Consider the following 20037-nt stretch of genomic DNA (forward strand, 5'->3'; position numbering starts at 1 on the left):
ACTCCTCAGGCTGCACTTTTCACTGGTCTGTATGTCCTTAAAGGAGAACCCAAAATACTACCCATTTTCACTGACAGCAGAAGATGGTTTCTTTACTTGTGAGATTATTTTTATCATTTATTTCACTGTACATTATTCACTCACAGAATGACTATATGCTATGTAAGTAGATGGAGCGATGAGCATGATACTAGTTGCTGTTTTCCTCCTATATGTCTTACAACTCTCATGTATTTTTTCTGTACTTCGATTAGGCTTGCCAGATTCCCTGTATAGTCACATTCTATTCGACTTGTCTACCTGGTCCGTCTCATATGCAATCAGATTCCCTAATTTCAGGACTTATGGTGCTGCCCTGTTATGAAAGTTGTTTAATTATTGTCGCTGTTAGATTGTTGTAATCGAAGCAACTTCTTCCATTCAGGCACAACTGTCTCTTACAGGGCTCAAATCTTGCCAGGCTGCCCCCTCCAGAGAGTGCAATTGAATTGTTTGTGACCAACAATAAGTTTTGAAATATTCAACTATTTTTTGTTGTTATTTTTACTGCTCCTTGTTGCTCATTTGACTCGCATTAATGTGCTGTTTCCAGAGGCTTTGATTATGGCTGTAGTGGTTTTATTTTTTCATGGCACATGATATTTACTATAGTCTTTGTGCATACATACCACAGATATGGCATTCTATTGTATACAAGGAATGACTCTTACTTCTGTTGGCAATACTTGGCCCATAACTGCAGTTGCATTAATCAGCTTGGTTACTTGCTGTGGTTCAGACCTTTCTTACTTTAGCATCTTGCAAACATTTCACAATTGACGTTTTTGTTTCCTGGTAAAAAGGACTCGATCTTGTCCTGAATTTGATTCCCTGGAAACTGTCTGATAGGTTCGGATTGTTTAATGCTTCAGCAGGTATACTGTAAATTTGGTAGCATTCTTTACTGACAAGAAGCTGCCAGGTTAGTTTTTCATATTGATTTCTTTCCCATAAAAATCACTTCTCATGTTATATTTCATGGATACATTTTTGGAAGAGAAGAGTTCACTGATAACGTTATTCATCATCTAATGTGTTTCTTAAATGGAGTGTTTATGTTGGGGGGGTGCGTTAGGCACCAATATCTTCATTTCAGATTTACCTGAGCGGGCCGCTGGACTAACATCTCTGCCACTGCTACCTCAGAGTAGAGACAAGGATAGCAAAAACAAAGAAGAGCACCTCCCATTACTAACTGGGGTTTCTTTTGAGAATGAGGATTGATTATTGGTAAATGAATGCTGCTAGTCATTGTAACCAGTTTTGCCTTGCCATTTGTCTCTAGGCGATTTGAAATTGTTAGATGTCTGCCAAATGGAGAGCACAAATGGATCATGAGATTGAAGCTAGGAGCATAGGTGGGATAGCGGTTAATTGTACATAAATGTCAGCACCGGCTGAAGATAGGTCTGCTGGTGTTGCCGCATTGAATGTGCCTAAAATTTATGTTCGAACCAATGCGTCCGCAGCTCATTTTGCTTGTTAGATAAACCTCAGTTTCTGTATTGATTAAAAATGGAATGAAATGTTTTGGTTTTCTCAAATCCTACTCTTTCTCTATACTCTTGCATTCTCTCCTTCTGTTTGTGGAATTGTTCTCAGTGAAGTACAGCTGCCTATTGACAACAGAGAGGCGTAGAAAGAGCACTGTACCTGGCACTACTTGTCATGTTTAACAAAGAACACTGAACATTTGGTCCACAGAAATCTTTAATGAAACATGAAAGATTAGAGGGACCGTGCTTATGTTGATAGTTTCTCATCGAGAGCAAACGACCTAAATTTTTTTGAGAATACAATAACAAGTGGAGGCAGCATGTGCTCTGCTTTTTCATGTAATTGGGCTTGGCATGAGGCAATGATGCAAAATAATAATGCTTCTTGTCTGTGTCCCTCAAAGGCTACATCCCCCTACATTATACATCTTTTTCTTTGCTCTGTTTTTATGGGAGGAAATGTGACGTTGGAGGCATCACTTGTTATGTCACATGCCTGGCCTGGTTGCCCTTCTTATCAAAGGGCTCCTGTCCTCATGTACTAACATATGGCTTTTCTGCACATTGTGGTGGTGGACAAAATAATCCATAAAATAGAACCTCCGCCGTGCATGTTTTAAAAAGTAGTCTCAAGCTATTCATTAAGAACAAGTAAGCATGGCATAGAAATACAGTTCAGGCAGGATAAGGTCATGCTTGCTGCCAGTCAAAGAAAGGAATATAGAAGCCAGGTATAGCTTTTGTTGAACATGTGAAGGTGGTCCATGAACTAATAAAAAAGGAAGTGACCTTTGCCCTCATGCTTCCCAAATCCAAGAACTCCCCTTCTGATCCATGTTTTAAAGTTCCCAAACAGATCCATTGCAGAATCCTCGATGTCTGTGCTAAAGTCGTAGTTCAAGCAATACGTTAAAAGCGAAGGAATACTAAATGATGGGTTCTTGCACAGCTGTTGTTTCTTTACCCTCGTGGGCTCACTCACCAGTCCCCAATGTTTGTGGCGGTGGAGACCACAGTGCGTCTGTGTTCTTGCATTGCCTGAATTCTGGCAAATAGGTCCACGTTGAGTCAATTGAGCTGGAAAAAAGAAGCTGGGCAAAGACCTCCATTATTCCTTAGCTTAATTTATTATGTAATCTTTGGATTGGACCCTGTTCTTCTAACCATTAAAGCCTGTCCATCATGTTATAAAATAAATAGCAAGAGCTTTTTCATTTGCAGGCTGGCATAGCAAGGTGTCTTGCTGGGAACAGAATGCAAGGCTGGTGCTTGAGATCTTCTATCATGAGATCGTATCTCATGCTGTTAGCTTTGTCGCAGACATCTTGGTTTGGTTTCTTTAAACAATTTGAAACATGGTGAGAAAAGTGTCACAATTTTTAGGTGCATTGCTTGCAAAATCGAAGCCCAAGCAGGGTATTTTGCTTGGCAGCAGACAGTGTGGTCTTTGGCATATTGGAATTGTTTAAGCAAATTTAACAAGTTCAAAGCTCAGTTTGCTGGAAAAAATGGGCGCAAGTTTTGAAACCACGAGGTCATTATTATCTGTAATTTGTACTTTACATAAACTGGAAAGTTGCTAATGAGGCGTGCGTTCTCTCTTGTTTGATGATGTTGCTGGTGCTGATTTTCTTAGGCCTCAGCTTTCTTGCTGTGCTGATTTTTATTTAAAAATATACTGAAATAATATTTTATTATTATTTTAAATTTATATTTTACATTAACTTATCAGAACTAAGTACAATATAAAAATAAAAAAAATTCATTAATTTTTTTTAAATTTTATAAAAACACTTTTCAACCAAAAATAAAAAAAAATTAAAAGAGCAGTTTGTCACCAAGATCAAGTACCAAGAGTTTAAATTTGACCATAAATTCAAGGGATAATTGGATAAGATAGAGGAAAGCAAGCCCAAATTACCATCAAATCAATTATAGATAGGGATCCCACCATCCATTTACGAGGTTAGTATGCATTATCCGAATCTTACAAGACACAGAACATGTTACCTTTGACCCCCACTGACCTTGATGTTCGCCAACTGTGGCCTAAAGTGTAAACTGTAAAACCTTTTTTCCATGAAATTCATACCTGTAATCATCAAAGCTATGCTTCTTATTGAACACCTTATTAGAAAATTAAAAAAAAAAAAAAAGAGTAAAAGAAAGACAACACAGTAAATTTCTAATAAATTATAAATAATTTCTTCTAGTGATTATTAATCAAATAATTTCACAACATTATAAGTGTGTTATTAGTAACTTAGCGTAATTTTTCTTAAAATATATTTAAATAATATTTTAATATTAATTTATTAAAATCATAAAATAATACTTAAAATAATGTTAATATAAAATTTCTCCACATAAAACCATGTTAAAAAACATTTTTAAAAATTATATGTTGAACAACAAAGACAATTATACCTTTAAAATAGTTATTTATGGTGTTAAGATTGTGTTTCAAAGTATTTTTTATTAAAAATATATTAAAATAATATTTTTTTTATTTTTTAAATTTTATTTATAATATTAATACATCAATATTAAAAATCGTAAAAAAATAATTAAAAAAATTAAAAAATAACAAAACAACGGTTTAGCGCGTAGCCAAACAAGCTATTCTTCTGGAAGAGGGAGAGCGTTGCCGAATTGAATTCAATCTCCTTTCTTTGACTTTGACCCTGTATTAATTGCCACAAACACCCAGCAAGGACCTTTTAAGACTTCTATGCGTTTCACGCTTTACCTTCGCACGTACCAGCATATTATCAGCGTGTCCAATTATCCTGCATTCAGTGCAATACACGCGCTTATTTCGAGAGTGGCTTTAGTTTCTAATTTGTTGTACTTGGGAAGAGAATCTAGGAAAGAGACAACATAAAAAAAAGGAAACGAATAGTAAAGAAGTGAAAAAATGCAGAGAGAGAGTTGAAAGTGAAACAAACAGCTTAGCTTTTGGATCTTAAAAAGGTTTGTTTCCTCTTCTCTCACTTTCTTGCTTCCCAAACAACACTTCCCCTTTCATTTTCTCTCTTCCACTCCCAAGAAATATATATGTGTGTGTGTGTGTGTGTGTGTGTGTGTGAGTGAGAGAGAGAGAGAGAGAGAGAGGGAGTAGAACACATTAATAGACTCGAAGACTCCTCTTACTACTGTTACTCAAGCTCTAGGCTTCATTGTAGCTCCTTTGAGAAAAAAGAGAGAAACTCAAATGCAGAGAAATATGAGTACTAAAAAGTAAAAACTTATCTGTTTTTCTTTATCTTTGTATTTAAAGAAGAAACAGAAGAAGTGATATAGTCCAGATCATAGGAGGAGGAGGAGGCAATGGGAGGTAGGTGCTCCAAGTTATCACTCTGTTGGTGGCCTTCCCATCTCAAGTCAAACCTCAACTACCCCTCTGATCTTGGTAATCTAAATAACTTTCTACGACCAGCCGGAGTAGTGCTACTTCCTTTTCCTTCAGTTTTTCACTGCCTTTTCTTTTTCTTATCAGTAGTTAGGGTTTGCTTTATTCTCCTTTATTGTTTTTGGGTTTTGACAAACTAATATACAAACTTGTATGTGTAGAGAATGAGGAGTTATTGCCTGGTGGGTTTAGAGAGTACAGTTTGGAGCAGCTAAGAGCTGCCACGTCAGGGTTCAGTTCGGACAACATAGTATCAGAGCACGGAGAGAAAGCTCCCAATGTAGTTTACAGAGGGAAGCTTCAAGAAGATGATCGCTGGATTGCTGTAAAACGTTTTAACAAGTCTGCTTGGCCTGATTCTCGCCAATTCCTTGTCTGTAATTCCAATCTCCCTTTCTATCTTTTGTTTTAAATTTCAATCCTGCTCTTTGTTTTTTGAGCTTTTTGTGACTTTGCTGCTGTTGGGTTCTTATTATATAGGAGGAGGCTAGAGCAGTGGGGCAGTTGAGGAATGAAAGATTGGCCAATTTGATAGGGTGTTGCTGTGAAGGACAGGAGAGGTTACTTGTTGCTGAGTTTATGCCCAATGAGACTCTCTCTAAGCATCTTTTTCATTGTAAGCCCAGCGTTGCTTTTCACCCTTAACTTTTTTTTTTAAAAAAATATAGTTAAGCAATCTTTGGAATTAATTTAACGTCAAAAATTAAAAAGTTGAATTTGGGTTCAGGGGAGAACCAGCCGATGAAATGGACAATGAGGTTGAGAGTGGCTCTTTATTTAGCTCAAGCTTTGGATTACTGCAGTAGTAAAGGAAGAGCCTTGTACCATGACCTTAATGCTTATAGAATTTTGTTTGACCAGGTACTTGCTACGTTTTATATATTATATCAAACTCATCTTTCTCAACTTCATGATCTGCTCCTTAAGTTCAGTTAGTACTTGTCAGGATGCTAATCCGAGGCTCTCCTGCTTTGGCCTGATGAAGAATAGCAGAGATGGAAAGAGCTATAGTACGAATTTGGCATTCACTCCTCCTGAGTACTTGAGAACTGGTAATAAGTGAAGCTAATCTGTTTCCTTGCTTGTATTTTTACGCATTGGGTGCCAGTACTTGTCAATATCCTGTTGGTTGAGCTTAATGTAGATGCCTATGTATGGCAGGAAGAGTGACACCAGAGAGTGTGGTTTATAGCTTTGGCACCCTATTGCTTGATCTTCTCAGTGGAAAACACATCCCCCCAAGCCATGTAATATATATTCTCTTTGCTCTAATATTTGTTTAAGGTAGAATTTCAGATGGATTTCTCTTGGCATTTCAACATGTGATATTTAGTAGCTGGAAAAGTAATTTGAGTTTTTAGTTTAACTTGAAATTGAACTCGGAATTTTCTGAGGAAACAATAAGCTCTAATACTTGACATTTGGATTGTATGGTGCCTGATCGTTTCAATTCAGAGAAACTTTTGGGCTTAGTATTGCCTTTTTTTTTTCACTTCCTTCTTTGGCAGGCACTTGACCTTATACGCGGAAAAAATTTTCTGATGCTGATGGACTCTTGTTTGGAGGGTCATTTTTCAAACGATGATGGAACTGAACTGGTGCGTTTAGCTTCGCGTTGTTTACAGTATGAAGCTCGCGAGAGGCCCAATGCAAAGTCTCTTGTCAGTGCTCTCGCTCCTCTTCAAAAGGAAACTGAGGTGGGCATTACTTCTTTCACTCCTTTGCAAGACAATGCACACACGCATGAGCCATTTCATTGGTATTTTTGTGGTGTTGCTCTGTTAGTTAATGTTTTTATCATGCAAGTTATAATGTTACATTCGTTCATTATATTGTATCATCTCAGTTACTGGTATTTAGCAGGTTCCATCCTACATTTTGATGGGTATTCCACATGGAACTCAATCCCCAAAGCAAACAATGTTGTTGACACCTCTAGGTGAAGCTTGCTCAAGATTGGATCTTACAGCAATACATCAAATTCTAGAAAAGGTGGGATACAAGGATGACGAGGGAATTGCAAATGAGGTTGGTAACTACTGCATATATTGTTTGATTTTTGACACAAGTCTATTTTGCCCTGTTTTGAACAATGCCTTTAGTGTCTCCGAGTTGTCTGATCGTTTGATCTGCGCATTAACAGCATCAGTTTCCACGGAATAGCAACCCATTGTTTCTGCCTTTACTTAACACTGAGTGTAATTGAATTTCTCTTGCCTTGTAGCTTTCCTTCCAAATGTGGACAGATCAGATACAGGAAACGCTGAATTGTAAGAAACATGGTGATGCTGCTTTTCGAACTAAAGATTTTAACACTGCCATCGATTGTTATACTCAAGTAAGTCATGTTCATTGACAACTGCTGTCTTCCTTCGTTTTCTTACCTAATATAGGGCCTGTCGTCAAATCCAAACATAGTGAAATGCATGGTAGCTACACTTTTTTCCTTATATATGATATGGAAGAGATAGGTTAAAAGCTAAGGAGATGTTCTTCTACATTTGGAATAATTTAATGAAATAATTGGCCATGGCCTACAGCTCTGTAACAGAAGAAAGTGAGGCGTGTCCTTTATATGAAAGCTTCACCTTGCCATAGATTAAAACATTGCCATGAGTTTAGTTACTGATTTTATGGAAAGCTATAGAATGTACTTTAAGATTTTACCTCATAGTAGTATTTAAGTTTTTTTTCCTGGTTGTGCAGTTTATTGATGGCGGGACCATGGTATCTCCAACTGTATTTGCTAGACGCAGTTTGTGCTACTTAATAAATGACATGCCACAACAAGCTCTTGGAGATACCATGCAAGCTCAAGCACTTTCTCCCGAGTGGCCCACTGCCTTCTATCTTCAAGCTGCTACCCTCTTCAGCCTTGGGATGGACAGTGATGCACAAGAAACTCTAAAAGATGGCACATATTTGGAAGCCAAAAATCATAGAAACTGAAAGCGTATAGCCTTTTTTTTTAAAAAAAAATTATATACTCGTATTCATATCTATTTGTTTCTTTTGCATTTTAATTTCTGCAGCACCACAAGTTTAACTGTATTATTTATATGCTTGGTGTATGTCATCATCATTTTGATCTAAACTTTAAACAAGCCTCTTGCTTCTTGGCGACTTGTTGTGTATACTTGGGTTAATACTTCATCGATCACAAGCTGAACGTAAATAAACGCCTGTTCAGTGGTGCTGATCCAAGTGCTTTCAGCTGAAAAAACATCAAATTGCTGTTGCCTCTTGCTTCTTGGTGACTTCTTGTTTTGAGGACGTCTTAGGAACCAGAGACAATATCGATTACCAAATTCCACTGAAATGAATTGGAATTTAGACAGGAGCCCTGTTTTATGGATCACCCGGACAGATCATCTGGACAAAGCTGCATAGCTGTCTCCTGAAGCGACTCAAGTCTGAATGACCTAGTTTAACATCAAAGTTGTGCAGTTGCCTCGTACATTGCCAAATAACATGTCTTTTCAAGGTAGCACCAAAAGCAAAAGGAAAGTGTCCATGGCAGACCTGTTGGACTCGAGACCATGTGCGTCGGAAACTTGGTCGCACTTATGGCTACCAGGTGGAAGGGAAGCAATTGGCTGCCCCTTGTGTTAGGAAATCAATTTCCTTCGGTCGTTGCAACTCACACATTGAAAACGCAATGACATTGGCGCTGCCAAATCAATTATCAATTGAGCACCAATAACTATTTAGTTTCTCGTAGAGACAATTTGCCATCTGAACTGAGCTCAATATTAGCTACCAAAAAATTTATATAGTAGCTAATAATATTTCTCCAGTTTCACCAAATGCTAAGAACAAAAGAGTCTAGTGATGTTCAATTAATATTCATTAAGCAATTTTAATTCTTGCACCAAAAACTGCCAATAATCACGCAACATTATGCAAATGATTTAACTGTAATGACAGAGATCTTGTACTACAGGCAATAAGACGAACTCTCATCACCAAGGTCCTGAAGCCAAAAAAATGATCTTATTTATAGTAAAATCTAAAAGACAGATTCAGAACTGCCATTAATTCTTTAATCAAATGAAAATGACATCATAGATTAGAGAATAATGACAACAAAGTGAGAATTTTTAGTTCCCTTCCTCTTCCCATCTATTCATGAACAAATTTCAAACCCGAGCAGGTATGAGTTTCACATTGGACGTTGACCAGCACTAAGCATCTGGCCGATAATACCATTCACCTGGCAAAAACATTTGAGCTTTGATTATATAACCATCCAAACAGAAGAGCTTGCATTTGTAACAACTTGGAATGCAAAATATGCAAGCAACGACACTAAAGGAAGCACAATGTTTTAACACAAGTATGAAATGACCAAAAGAACTGGGGCATTCGCAAAGCCACCACATGTATAGTTTTTCAGGAACAGAAGGAAAGCATATATGAGCATGAAACATGTAACCATGTTATGATTCTTCACATTTAGCTATAATTACAATGAATGCTAAACTGTACCAATAAACGTGGAAAATTTTTGATAGCATATGCATAGGGTATTCACACTTTATGAATATTAGCCATTTTATAATAGGTGTCTGTATATGCTGAGAAATTTTTTTAAAAAAAAGATGGCGACAGCCAAAGCATAAAATAAAGTTTAATTGATCTGATTAAAACAACAGGCACAACTGAATGATGCATCTAACAATCAAAACTATACAAAAGATTACCTATTTGTAAGATATTGCTTGATCGGAAAAAAGAAGCAAGACATTGCAAACAAACCTTGAATAGAAGCGACATGAAAAGTAGCAAATGAAAGATGAGATCAAGTATCTAACATTATATCATTATTTGTGTTGTACACCTAAGGCTATAAGAACTAATATTCATACAAACAGATACGTATAACAAAATTGTTTCACATGATTGCATTTAAAAAATATCAGCATAGATGATTTGGTTAAAATAGATCATTGTTTATTAACTAAAGTTCTAAGCATTGCTAAACATTAAAGAGATATAAATTGAACAGCTAATTGAAAAAAGGTAAATAACCTACCGCCCAGTATTTCGAAACACATCTGTCAACACAACTATTTTCACCCATGTTTAACTCCGCCTCCTTGTGCCTGAACAGAAAGAAAGAACTAAAAAGTTTCACAAGGGTCACTAATCCCTACAAACAGAAGAAAATCAGAGAATAAAAAGTACCTTTTGTCAATGCACTTGTTGAAACATGTATTGAGAAGCCTGAAATAACAATAATCAAATAATCTAATTCAGGCACAAAGTGATACTTAATCTCAGATATGATTCCATATTGTTTAATGATTGAAATCCGAGCTGATGTGATACCAATAGAGATCACATGAAAAATAAAAAAATGATAACCACAGCTAAATGTTTCAAACTTAGAAAGCCAGTTATTCAGTTTTCACCTCTTAGTAATCACCAATAACTAAAGAAGAAAACATTAATGAAGCACGAGGGCAATCATTCATCTCCTTCAATCAATTGTGCTAATTCTAATTAGGTACAAACAGTTGTCAAGATAGCCTGGTTGTCTATAAAAAAAAATCCCATCCAAAAACATCAAAGAAAAAAAAAACACTTCAGTAAACAACAAAATCCTTCTACTTCAGTACTGATTGTCAACTCTTCACAATTCGCATAATCTAAAATTGAACAAACCATAGAAGACAATGCTGATAATGAAAGTGAAACAGGCATAAAAAGCAACTAGAAAAAAAATGTAATTGTTTCATAAACCGAAGCTCCAAGCTTCCCATATAAATAAAAATGAAACAGAAATAAAAAGCAACAAGAAAACATTGTAATTGTTTCATAAAGGAAAGCTCCCACCTTCCCAAATATCTCCAATGCCTATGTTTTGCACTCCTGGTAGTAAAACACAAATAGAAACAACTTATTACCTGTTAAACAGCTCGACTCTGTATTCCATCTCGGTCTCAGCCATGCCATAGGCCTACACCACCATTATCAAAATCCAAAAACTCAAAACACTGATTAAAAAAAAGTCCACGTAAATAATCGTAATAACTTATCAATCAAAACATATAAATAGAAAAACAAAACAAATACTAGTACTTAAAACCAAACAACAATCACCATAAATAACAAAAATCCCAAAAGGGTACCCAATTCACTGTCTAAAAATCTCATAGGAGAAGAGAAAAGGCTGAAATGAAAGGACACACCTGTTCTTTGGAGACACCAGCTGGTAGACCAACGTTATTGGCAGCCATTGTACTTATACCCTGTACACACCACAAATACACGAACTTACGATCAACCCACGAAAAACCTTTCTCGGGTAATTTAGAGAGAAAATCGAATCCAAACGTACTGTAAGAGAAGAGTAGAAGGAGCCGCGAGATGGATGCGAATTAGGGTTTTAGGAGGAAAGGCAAGCGAGGCCACAGACTGTTCAATCTATAGTGAGTTGATGATGATAACATCACATGCTTGTACCCTTAGTATTTAGAAGGCCCAATGATAAGAGGCCACGCAACCAAGCACGAATGAAATTGTGGGAGTACATTTTTATCATTCGCCAGCGCGACGCCGAAGATAGAGTGAATTTTTTTAATGTAAAAAACAATTATACGTGTTTAAAATGTTTTTTTAGTATATATATTTTTTAAAATTATATGAGTTTTAATTTGATATAACTTGATTAATTTGTTTGGTTTAAAAAAAATTTAAATAATTAATAAAAATATTATTTGATTTAAAATAAATATTTAAAATAATATTTTTATAAATATTAAAACGATAACATGTTGGATCGATTACATCAACTTGAATTAATTTGTTAATTTGCATGACAGTTCATAAGACCACAATAATTTTATAGAAAACAAATTAAAATAAACTATGAATTCTAATTTTTAATAAATTTATTGTTAAAAGATGAAATTAAAAAAATCAATTAAAAATATAAGAAAAAATAACTTCGAGTCCATCTGGATTAACCCGTCAAACTGAAAATTCTGGTCATGAGATCGAAATTTTTCAAAAAAACCAAAATGAAATAAATTATAAAATTTGATTCTCAATTAACTTAATATTGAAAAATAAAATTACAAAAATAATATAAAAAATAACTCGAATCGGCCTGGATTAATATGCAAAACCAATAATCCTAGTCATGAGATGAAAACAATCTCATAAGAAATAAATCGAAATAAATCATAAAATTTAATTCTATGTTATTTTAATATTGAATGATGAATTTGAAAATAAAATCACTTATATAAAAAGAAAAAAAAATTCAATAAATTAATTTATGGGCTTTATTATAAAACTGAAATAATTTTATAAAAATAAATTATAAAATTAATTTCTCGATAAAACATAATATTTAATACTGTAATTTCAATGAAAAAGAAATCATAGTTTGGACAACAAAAAAAAAAAAAAAACTAAGGAAAAAAAACACTATTTCAGCTATTAGTATTTTCTGACTAGGGAACTGTAAAATCTCTTCCCCTTTCAACTTTTTGTTAATTTATATAAAAGAGACACGTGTAACCTGCTCGGTTCCCAAATGGAACACCTAAATAAGACCCCTATGCCGCTCTTGTTTTATTTTTCTAGGGTTTTGGTGCTGTGTTTTTAGGGTTTTTGGATTGGGGGCTATATTTAACAAGTGAAGAAGAAGAGTGAAGAAAGCCAGAAGCACATAAATCAGACCGTCAATAGTAATAAGCAGGTAAGGAGACGGGATGCTCTCTATCTACCGTGAAAATAATAATGAAAGAAAATGTTGTTAATTTTTTGTTGTTGTTGCTGAAGATAGGAATGGAGCACGGTTCCTTTTAATCAATCAATAGCAGAGTCTTGTTGCTACATGAAACATCTATCCTCGAGTGATTGAATTGTTCCCAAGACCTTGACCTTTTAAGTGATTATGCAACTACCGCAATTTTCTTTTCAGTTTCCCGTTTCTGTTTTTTGAGTTTCGACTTCTTGCATGCAACTTTTGCAGGCGATCCAGTACGGGAGGTGTTGAAAGATGCATGTCAGAAGTTGATGTTGACGTGCCAGCATGTGAGGAGCACATTGGACAAGGCTGTTGATGATTATAGAAGCAATCCCACATATATAGATACCAAATAATGGTTGAGATCGATGTGACCAATTGCAATCTTCATGTTATGGTTTTAGCTGAATGCAACATGATATGTTTGATCCAATTCAATCAGTGTGTTCGGATATGATTCGTGTTTCTCATCATTTTGGAAGTTGGATACAAATTTCTTCATCTTTTAGGGGTTGGGTGGAACAAGTTTAATTGGCATTTCTGCTATCTAAGTTAAACAGAGTCAGAGAGCTATTCATCTAGCAGGCAGGATGGAGCAGTTTTGATTTTTCTGTTCTCTCATGAAGTGCGATCTGTTTAATTCGTTCCCATTTGATTTCCAGATAATCACAGAATGCATGGTCCAAGTAATTTACAGAACTGCTGTGAATACATGTGGATTTGGAATTTAGGTGCTAGCAGCAGGCAGTGCATTGCTCGAGTTAGTGAACACCTGGGTTTGATTCTAACCAAATATGAGGCCAAGTAGAATCAGTCTTTGCCCATGAGAATCAGCCATTCCTATCTGCTCCAGATACAATCGTCCAAAATTGGAAACTATTGCTTACAGAAGTTTTCTGAACATGGTTAAAAACTGAAGGGGGGAAAAGAGAAGGACAGCAGGCAGAAATTATATGTAAACGAAGCCAGTAATTTACGTGTATGCATAATACAGAAACAAATACACTGGAGCACCGGATCAGTTACAATTGCAGTGTTAGTCACAGATGTGGCAAATCCTACAAGCTAGAACATGGACGAAGAGCATAAAAAACAGGCACTTGATGGAAGGGGGGTCACACTCATACCTCATCCCTGATGCCAAGAAATGGCCACGACTTGCTTCCCGGTTCAAGAGAGGACTTTAAAGTGAAAGATCCAAGAAATGACAAAGGCCATCACCATGCAGGCAAGCAAGAAATTCATAAGGCGGCGGCTATGCCAAAATGCTCGGGTCTCCACGAGGATAAGAGGAACTGCTGGTGCTGATAAGACTTCCGCACTAGCGTTATGTGCCTCATTTGTCTGCTCGCCTGCAACACCAAGTGCAGTGGCACCACATATCTCACATGTCCTGTAAAAACAGAAACACAACAGCGTTAAGATAAATTAGAACTTCAATCAAAATTGAATTGCCATAAAAATAACATGGAATCTCAAACCAGGTAACATCTTGAGTTCAAAAGGGTAAATTTTGTATGGTGACAGATAAATTGTTTGAATTCATATACTTATGGCATTTCGGAAGAGCCACTGAGGATTTATTAGTTTTTGAGAAAGTGCTATGGAAAGCATTTTGTTGCTATTTACGCTAAATTCATACGTTGACACTATGCAGCAAATCCATACAAACACCTTACCGGAGAATGGTTAGATCAGTTGGCATGCATACAAGCCTTCTTGTAAACAACAAAGGCAGCATGTCGAAAATACATACTTGGATCAGTAATGAGAAACAATAAAAACCTGTGACAGTGGGTACAACCACCATAGCAGAATGAAGAAATAACCAATTTGTAGGGATAAAATGAAAGGCAATCACGTTTGTTTTCTATATGCAAGTGTGTAATGATTCACAAAAGGAGAAGTTTGCATACCATACTCCAAGACATTCATAGAAGCAGAATTTCTGCAGTTGAATATTTCGAGTATTCGTAGAGAAGCACTTGTCTACTTCTCAAAGTCAATACTTGCACCTAGCTATGGTTTTCATGGCCCCACACTTCATGCTTCATAAAATGTAACCATGAAGGACCCTCTACGCTGTTTTTTTTTTTAAAGGAAATTTGGCTTCGATTCAAGTCAGGGAAACTACAAGATTTACTACGTCCACAGAATTTCTACTTGGCCTTCAATCTGACAGTTCTGTCCCCCCTTATTCAACAAGGTCACAATGAAGCAAAAGAATAAGGACAACTATAACCAGAGCATGGCAGGAACAGTAGCTCCAGAGTGGTTAGATTGGCTAATGTCAAGCACAAGGAGGAAAACTTTGTCTATGTGAATTTGGAAATTTGAATGTGCTGATAAGTGATTAATTCGGTAACAAAAACAGGAATTATCGAGGTTAAGTGGTAGGTGATCAAGAAGAATCTAATTGAAGTATTACAAATTTGATGAACTCCCAAAAATCTAATATATTCAAGAAACATGTTATTTGATATTTGGATTCTGGTTAATGAAATATTCATCTCTTTATTTCCTTCTCCTTAGCCTATAAAATGGAAAAATTAATGATATTAGTTCTGGTATCTTCAAAAACAATTCTTATTGGGGATTTGAATGCCCTCTAATAATCAAATCAATATCTTTAAATGAAAATTAAAAAAGTAGCTTTGAATTTCAAAAAAAAAATGATGTTTGTTTTTGGTATTATAAACTTTTAGAGTAAGAAAAAATATTCCCTTCACTTTAAAAAGGGATAGTTCTTTAATTTTAATAGTATTAATAAGGGACAAATATTTCTTATATATTATTAATAAAATAAAAAATATATTAAATCCATTAAAAGACCTTTTATATATTTATAGATATAAGAAAATAATTACTTTTAATACCGTTCATGTCAATAATCTAAAAATAAAATTTTATAATCATAACATGGATCTCTAAATCTAACTAGGTTTGGAGTATAACCAAACCTAGAGAAAATGAATTTAGAAGCTCTTTAGACCCCTGATGTCTTGGGTTAAACTTACAGCTAAACTCAAGCATAATAAATTTAGCAACTTGTCAAATTCACGATGATTTAGGTTTAGTTCCATTTAAGTATATTAGATTTGATATTTTATTGACCTATATTTACTTAAATTCAACTTATAATTGAATTTAAATATATTAATTATGACAGAATAATACACCTACATTCAATTTAGCTAACACCCTATTTATGGATCTTTAACTTTATCAAATCAAAAAAATATTTACCGGTCAAAACTTATGCCTTGGTTACTTTTCATTTGAAACAATAGAAGACAATACCTCTCTCATTTAATTAGTCCCAACCCTCAGCAACTTCAATTATTCTAAATAAACCCTAGTTGTTCTGTCTCCAAAACTGTCTCTATGCTGCCAAAACAAGCTAATTAAATTTTTTGCACCTCCTCAAGTGGAGGTTTCTATTAATGATTAACAAGAACTTATAGTGGGAAAAGCACATTTACAAGTTGAAAGTTCAAATCAGATCAGACCGATATAATCAAGAGGATCCCAAGATTCTTTTGCAAACACTTTCAAGTCACCAACATGCGGGATCAAACAAATTCCTCAAGCCAACAAAACTATAACCAGAATTTTTAAACCAAAGAACATAATGCAGAATTCTTCAAAACCATCAAATGGATATCCTAATTTTCTGACAAACAAGCTAATGCAACAACAGAGCATAACTTTTTTAGCAGGAAAAAAAATGAAAAAGTTGAAGTCTTTACTCACGTGTTACCCTTGATCTTGAACCAAGTCTCTGCACATTTCTTGTGTGCAGCACCCAAATCACCTTTACAAGAACACCCCAACTCAATAGCAACTCCACATTCTTGCTCTCTAGTCTCCAAACCAAGGTGGCAAATTCTACAATCTCTCTGAGTCTTGTTGTCCAAATGAACCTCCATATCCAAACTCCCACTCTCCAAATCCACCTCTGACAAGCAATCTGACACAGAAGAGTTCCTATGAGCCCCAATCTCGCCAGACAGTGAGATTTCACTGCTGCTGGCACTGAAATGGTGGTCTCTGTCGAAAGGGGGAGAGTGTGTAGCTAGCATTTTGAGAGAACCTAGAAAGGAGAAAACTTAAGAAAGTGCTCAAGGCCGGGGTTTTGATGAAAGGGTTTTATCCCATTTGCTCCATCAATTTTCAGAAGAAGAGAGCTAGCAGTAACGAGACAGAGAGAGAGAGAGAGAGAGAAAGAAGTTTGGAGTTAACGACAAATAGAGGGGTGTTAAAGGAAGCAGGGAAGGTGGCGGTGTTTGTTTCTATCTTAACTTTCTTTTATTAAAAAGATCTCTCTCTCTCTCTCTCTCTCTCTCTCTCTCTCTCTCTCTCTCTCTCTCTCTCTCTCAATATCTATGTGTCAGTTTAGGGCAGTGTTGGTTAAAGCTAAACCCAAGGAAACTGCTGTTGTCTTGGTGGCGCAGAGCAGAATTACGGTGGAAACTGTGGGGTATACTGAAATGGAGAAAACTATAATTTCATGCTATTTTTTTTTCAATGCCTAATTTTTTATTTTACCTGTTTGAGTGATCATTTTTTTATATTTAGCATATTTCATCATTTGAGAATGTTAAATACTAAGGTGGCTGGTATCAAGTAATACATAGTATAATGGATCTCGTGCAAGATTAAAGAAAATTAAAATTTTTGTGCCTAACTCTTCTCTCTTTTTTTTCATATTTTAGTGATTAGATATTTATTTTACATATTTGAATGATTAATCTTGAATATTTTTTTTATTCTGAGTGCATTTTATTATTTGACAAGTTGGGGTGATTTTGGTGTAGTTTCATCCATAATTTTTATGATTTTAAGATGTACCTAAACGATATATTTGAATATTAATGTTATGAGAATTAATTTTGTTTAATAATAAATTTAAACTAAATTACATTACATTACATTAAATTAAATGATTATATAAATTATAATTGTGTTTAATTATGAATTGAGTTGAATGTTAAATTATAAATTTTTAGGTTGATTATTTTTCATGATAGAGAGTTGAGAGATAGAAAAGACACCATATATCGACTAAATAAATTTTTTAGATTGAAATTGCATAAAACTCACTAAATTATATTGTTTTTTAAATAAATTTTGAAATGTGTTGTTTTTTCTATAATTTTTTACAATGCTACTTTAATAAAAAAAACACTCATGATGATTGCCAAGGGAAACTATTTAATTGGAATAATTATGTTGGAGATCATTCCAAAACACAAAATATTTAAACAGGCATGCATAGAAAGTACTAATAATTATTATTATCGCGATTACAGGAGAGATTGTATGTAATAATAGGCTCGGTATTCTCTTTTTTTTTAATCCCTTTTGAACTATACAGCAGACAGATCGTACATGATCTCTAATTGACAAACTTAGTATAAATTACTCGAATAACAGAATCAAATGGAAATTGGAGCGCAAGCGACATCAGCAGCACCAGATATGGCAGATTCGGGTGAAAGGGCTCCAATAGAGGCGGGTGCAGGGGCTGCATCACCATTGCTTCTAGTCTGGTACATGGCACGGCGGGGACTGGCGCACAGGTTTGGCAAGTAAACTCCTGCATATACGCATGCAATATTTATTATTTATGTACGAGATTTCTGACACATGAAGTGAAAGGAAATAAAAAGTTGGAGTGGCTGCAGATAGATAAAGGATCAGCATATGGAAGTACCTTCTGCGAGGGCCAAATTGGAGTAGAGATCGACGATGTTGGGGCAAGCTTGAGAGCAGGACTTGGAGCAAAGTTTAGTCAAAAACTGAGGCTGAAGGAGAGAATCTGATGAGATACCAACAGTGTTTCTACTGAGGCCACATGCAGTTATACACTCATCGATCTCAATCCATTCGTTCAGTTTATCTACAGCAACCTCAGAAGTCTTGCATTGGTACTTCACACCTCCATCTTTCGTCGCGTAATTCTCCAGCAAACATCGCTTCCCAGAAGTCGCAATTGAATATGAGCAGAGATCAACCGGCAACTGCTCGCATACAAGCTCGCCTAGATAATATATACCATGTCAAACAATAAAAGAAACAATTCAGTACTGCTAGCATACATGATTGAATATATCTACAGAGAGAGAGAGATGAGTAGAAGGATTTAATTACCAAGAGCTCCATTAAGGAGAAGAGAGAGAGCCAGGAATGCGATGAAGGCCATATTTATCTGATCAGCAAATGAGAAATGAAAGATGGTATGAGAAATCAGGTTTGTGCGGTTGTTGTGTTTATCAAATGTCTCCCTTAAATATTTGATCTCTTTTGGCATGCCAAGGATTTAGATAAGCTATATGAATCACTAATCAATTGTTTAGCATTTTACCTTAATGACTAATACTATGCAACTCTTCACCAATATAAACATAATCTGGGATGTGCTGACACAATCCAAGCTACTGCATTAATTGTGTTGTAACCCAATTTTGGATCCACCAAGATTTTCTCGAATGTTATTTTATTTCTATTATTATTTATAAAAATCCAAAAAAATTAAGAAAAAAAGTTTAAAAATTCAAAAATATACTTTTCTCGAGTCAACCGCATCTTTCCATCAAAACCGAGTCCACCGGGTCAATACGGGTCAAACCATGTCGACCAGGGTAAAAAATAAGTTTCGGACCGTTTCGGGTCAAAACCGTCATTTTTGACCAAAACCGAGTCCACCGGGTCAATACGGGTCAAACCATGTCGACCACGGTAAAAAATGAGTTTCGGGCCGTTTCGGGTCAAAACCGTCATTTTTGACCAAAACCGAGTCCATCGGGTCAATACGGGTCAAACCATGTCGACCACGGTAAAAAATGAGTTTCGGGTCGTTTCGGGTCAAAACCGTCATTTTTGACCAAAACCGAGTCTACCGGGTCAATACGGGTCAAACCATGTCGACCACGGTAAAAAATGAGTTTCGGGTCGTTTCGGGTCAAAACCGTCATTTTTGACCGAAACCGAGTCCACCGGGTCAATACGGGTCAAACTATGTCGACCGGGGTAAAAAATGAGTTTCGGGTCATTTTGGGTCAAAACTATTATTTTCGGTCATTAAAATTAATTTTTAGCGGTTGAAACGAGGTTTTTCTAATACTGATTTGAGTTTTTAATTTTATCTATATAAATATATATATTATTATATATAATAAAACAAAATTAATAATACAAATTTGTTATATTAGGCGGGGCAGTTACACTAATTGTAGGCGGAGTAGTTGGCGTACACAATTTTTCTTAAAGCAGATGCGTGTTGTCCCCTGTCATTGGCTATAAATAGCCAGTGACAGTACGCCAAA

General features: G+C 35.5%; 4 protein-coding genes and 1 long non-coding RNA gene across 6 annotated transcripts; 2 read left to right on the forward strand and 3 right to left on the reverse strand.

Annotated features, from left to right (window-relative positions):
* The first annotated feature begins 4523 nt into the window (after positions 1-4523).
* LOC133680563 (serine/threonine-protein kinase BSK5-like) lies at positions 4524-8070 on the forward strand. Of its 2 annotated transcripts, none has more exons than XM_062103575.1 (10): positions 4524-4947; positions 5109-5320; positions 5428-5563; positions 5675-5808; positions 5894-5999; positions 6109-6194; positions 6456-6644; positions 6808-6975; positions 7172-7285; positions 7654-8070. In XM_062103575.1, exons 1-10 carry the CDS (start codon positions 4866-4868, stop codon positions 7894-7896), a joined length of 1470 nt encoding a protein of 489 aa, XP_061959559.1. In that variant the 5' UTR covers positions 4524-4865; the 3' UTR covers positions 7897-8070. The 2 variants fall into 2 exon arrangements, with proteins under 2 accessions (XP_061959559.1, XP_061959561.1); XM_062103577.1 differs by having other exon boundaries at positions 4525-4947; positions 6811-6975.
* A 756-nt stretch (positions 8071-8826) lies between these two features.
* Positions 8827-11430, reverse strand: LOC133680564 (mitochondrial import inner membrane translocase subunit TIM10-like). Its single transcript, XM_062103578.1, has 6 exons — positions 11291-11430; positions 11142-11201; positions 10857-10909; positions 10135-10173; positions 9983-10052; positions 8827-9160 (listed from the first exon to the last, which is right to left on the reverse strand). The coding sequence occupies exons 2-6, from the start codon at positions 11187-11189 to the stop codon at positions 9110-9112; spliced, it is 261 nt and encodes an 86-aa protein (XP_061959562.1). The 5' UTR covers positions 11190-11201; positions 11291-11430; the 3' UTR covers positions 8827-9109.
* An 852-nt stretch (positions 11431-12282) lies between these two features.
* On the forward strand, positions 12283-14333 carry LOC133679618 (uncharacterized). Its single transcript, XR_009836181.1, has 2 exons — positions 12283-12658; positions 12935-14333. It is a non-coding gene; the product is annotated as an uncharacterized LOC133679618 (long non-coding RNA).
* On the reverse strand, positions 13659-17049 carry LOC133679617 (uncharacterized). Its single transcript, XM_062102268.1, has 2 exons — positions 16463-17049; positions 13659-14102 (listed from the first exon to the last, which is right to left on the reverse strand). The coding sequence occupies exons 1-2, from the start codon at positions 16789-16791 to the stop codon at positions 13880-13882; spliced, it is 552 nt and encodes a 183-aa protein (XP_061958252.1). The 5' UTR covers positions 16792-17049; the 3' UTR covers positions 13659-13879.
* Positions 17050-17966: 917 nt separating this feature from the next.
* On the reverse strand, positions 17967-18979 carry LOC133679282 (uncharacterized). Its single transcript, XM_062101825.1, has 3 exons — positions 18863-18979; positions 18426-18752; positions 17967-18308 (listed from the first exon to the last, which is right to left on the reverse strand). Exons 1-3 carry the CDS (start codon positions 18912-18914, stop codon positions 18148-18150), a joined length of 540 nt encoding a protein of 179 aa, XP_061957809.1. The 5' UTR covers positions 18915-18979; the 3' UTR covers positions 17967-18147.
* Between the last annotated feature and the right edge of the window lie 1058 nt (positions 18980-20037).

Source organism: Populus nigra, chromosome 19 (assembly GCF_951802175.1).
Source record: "Populus nigra chromosome 19, ddPopNigr1.1, whole genome shotgun sequence".
Lineage (NCBI taxonomy): Eukaryota > Viridiplantae > Streptophyta > Magnoliopsida > Malpighiales > Salicaceae > Populus > Populus nigra.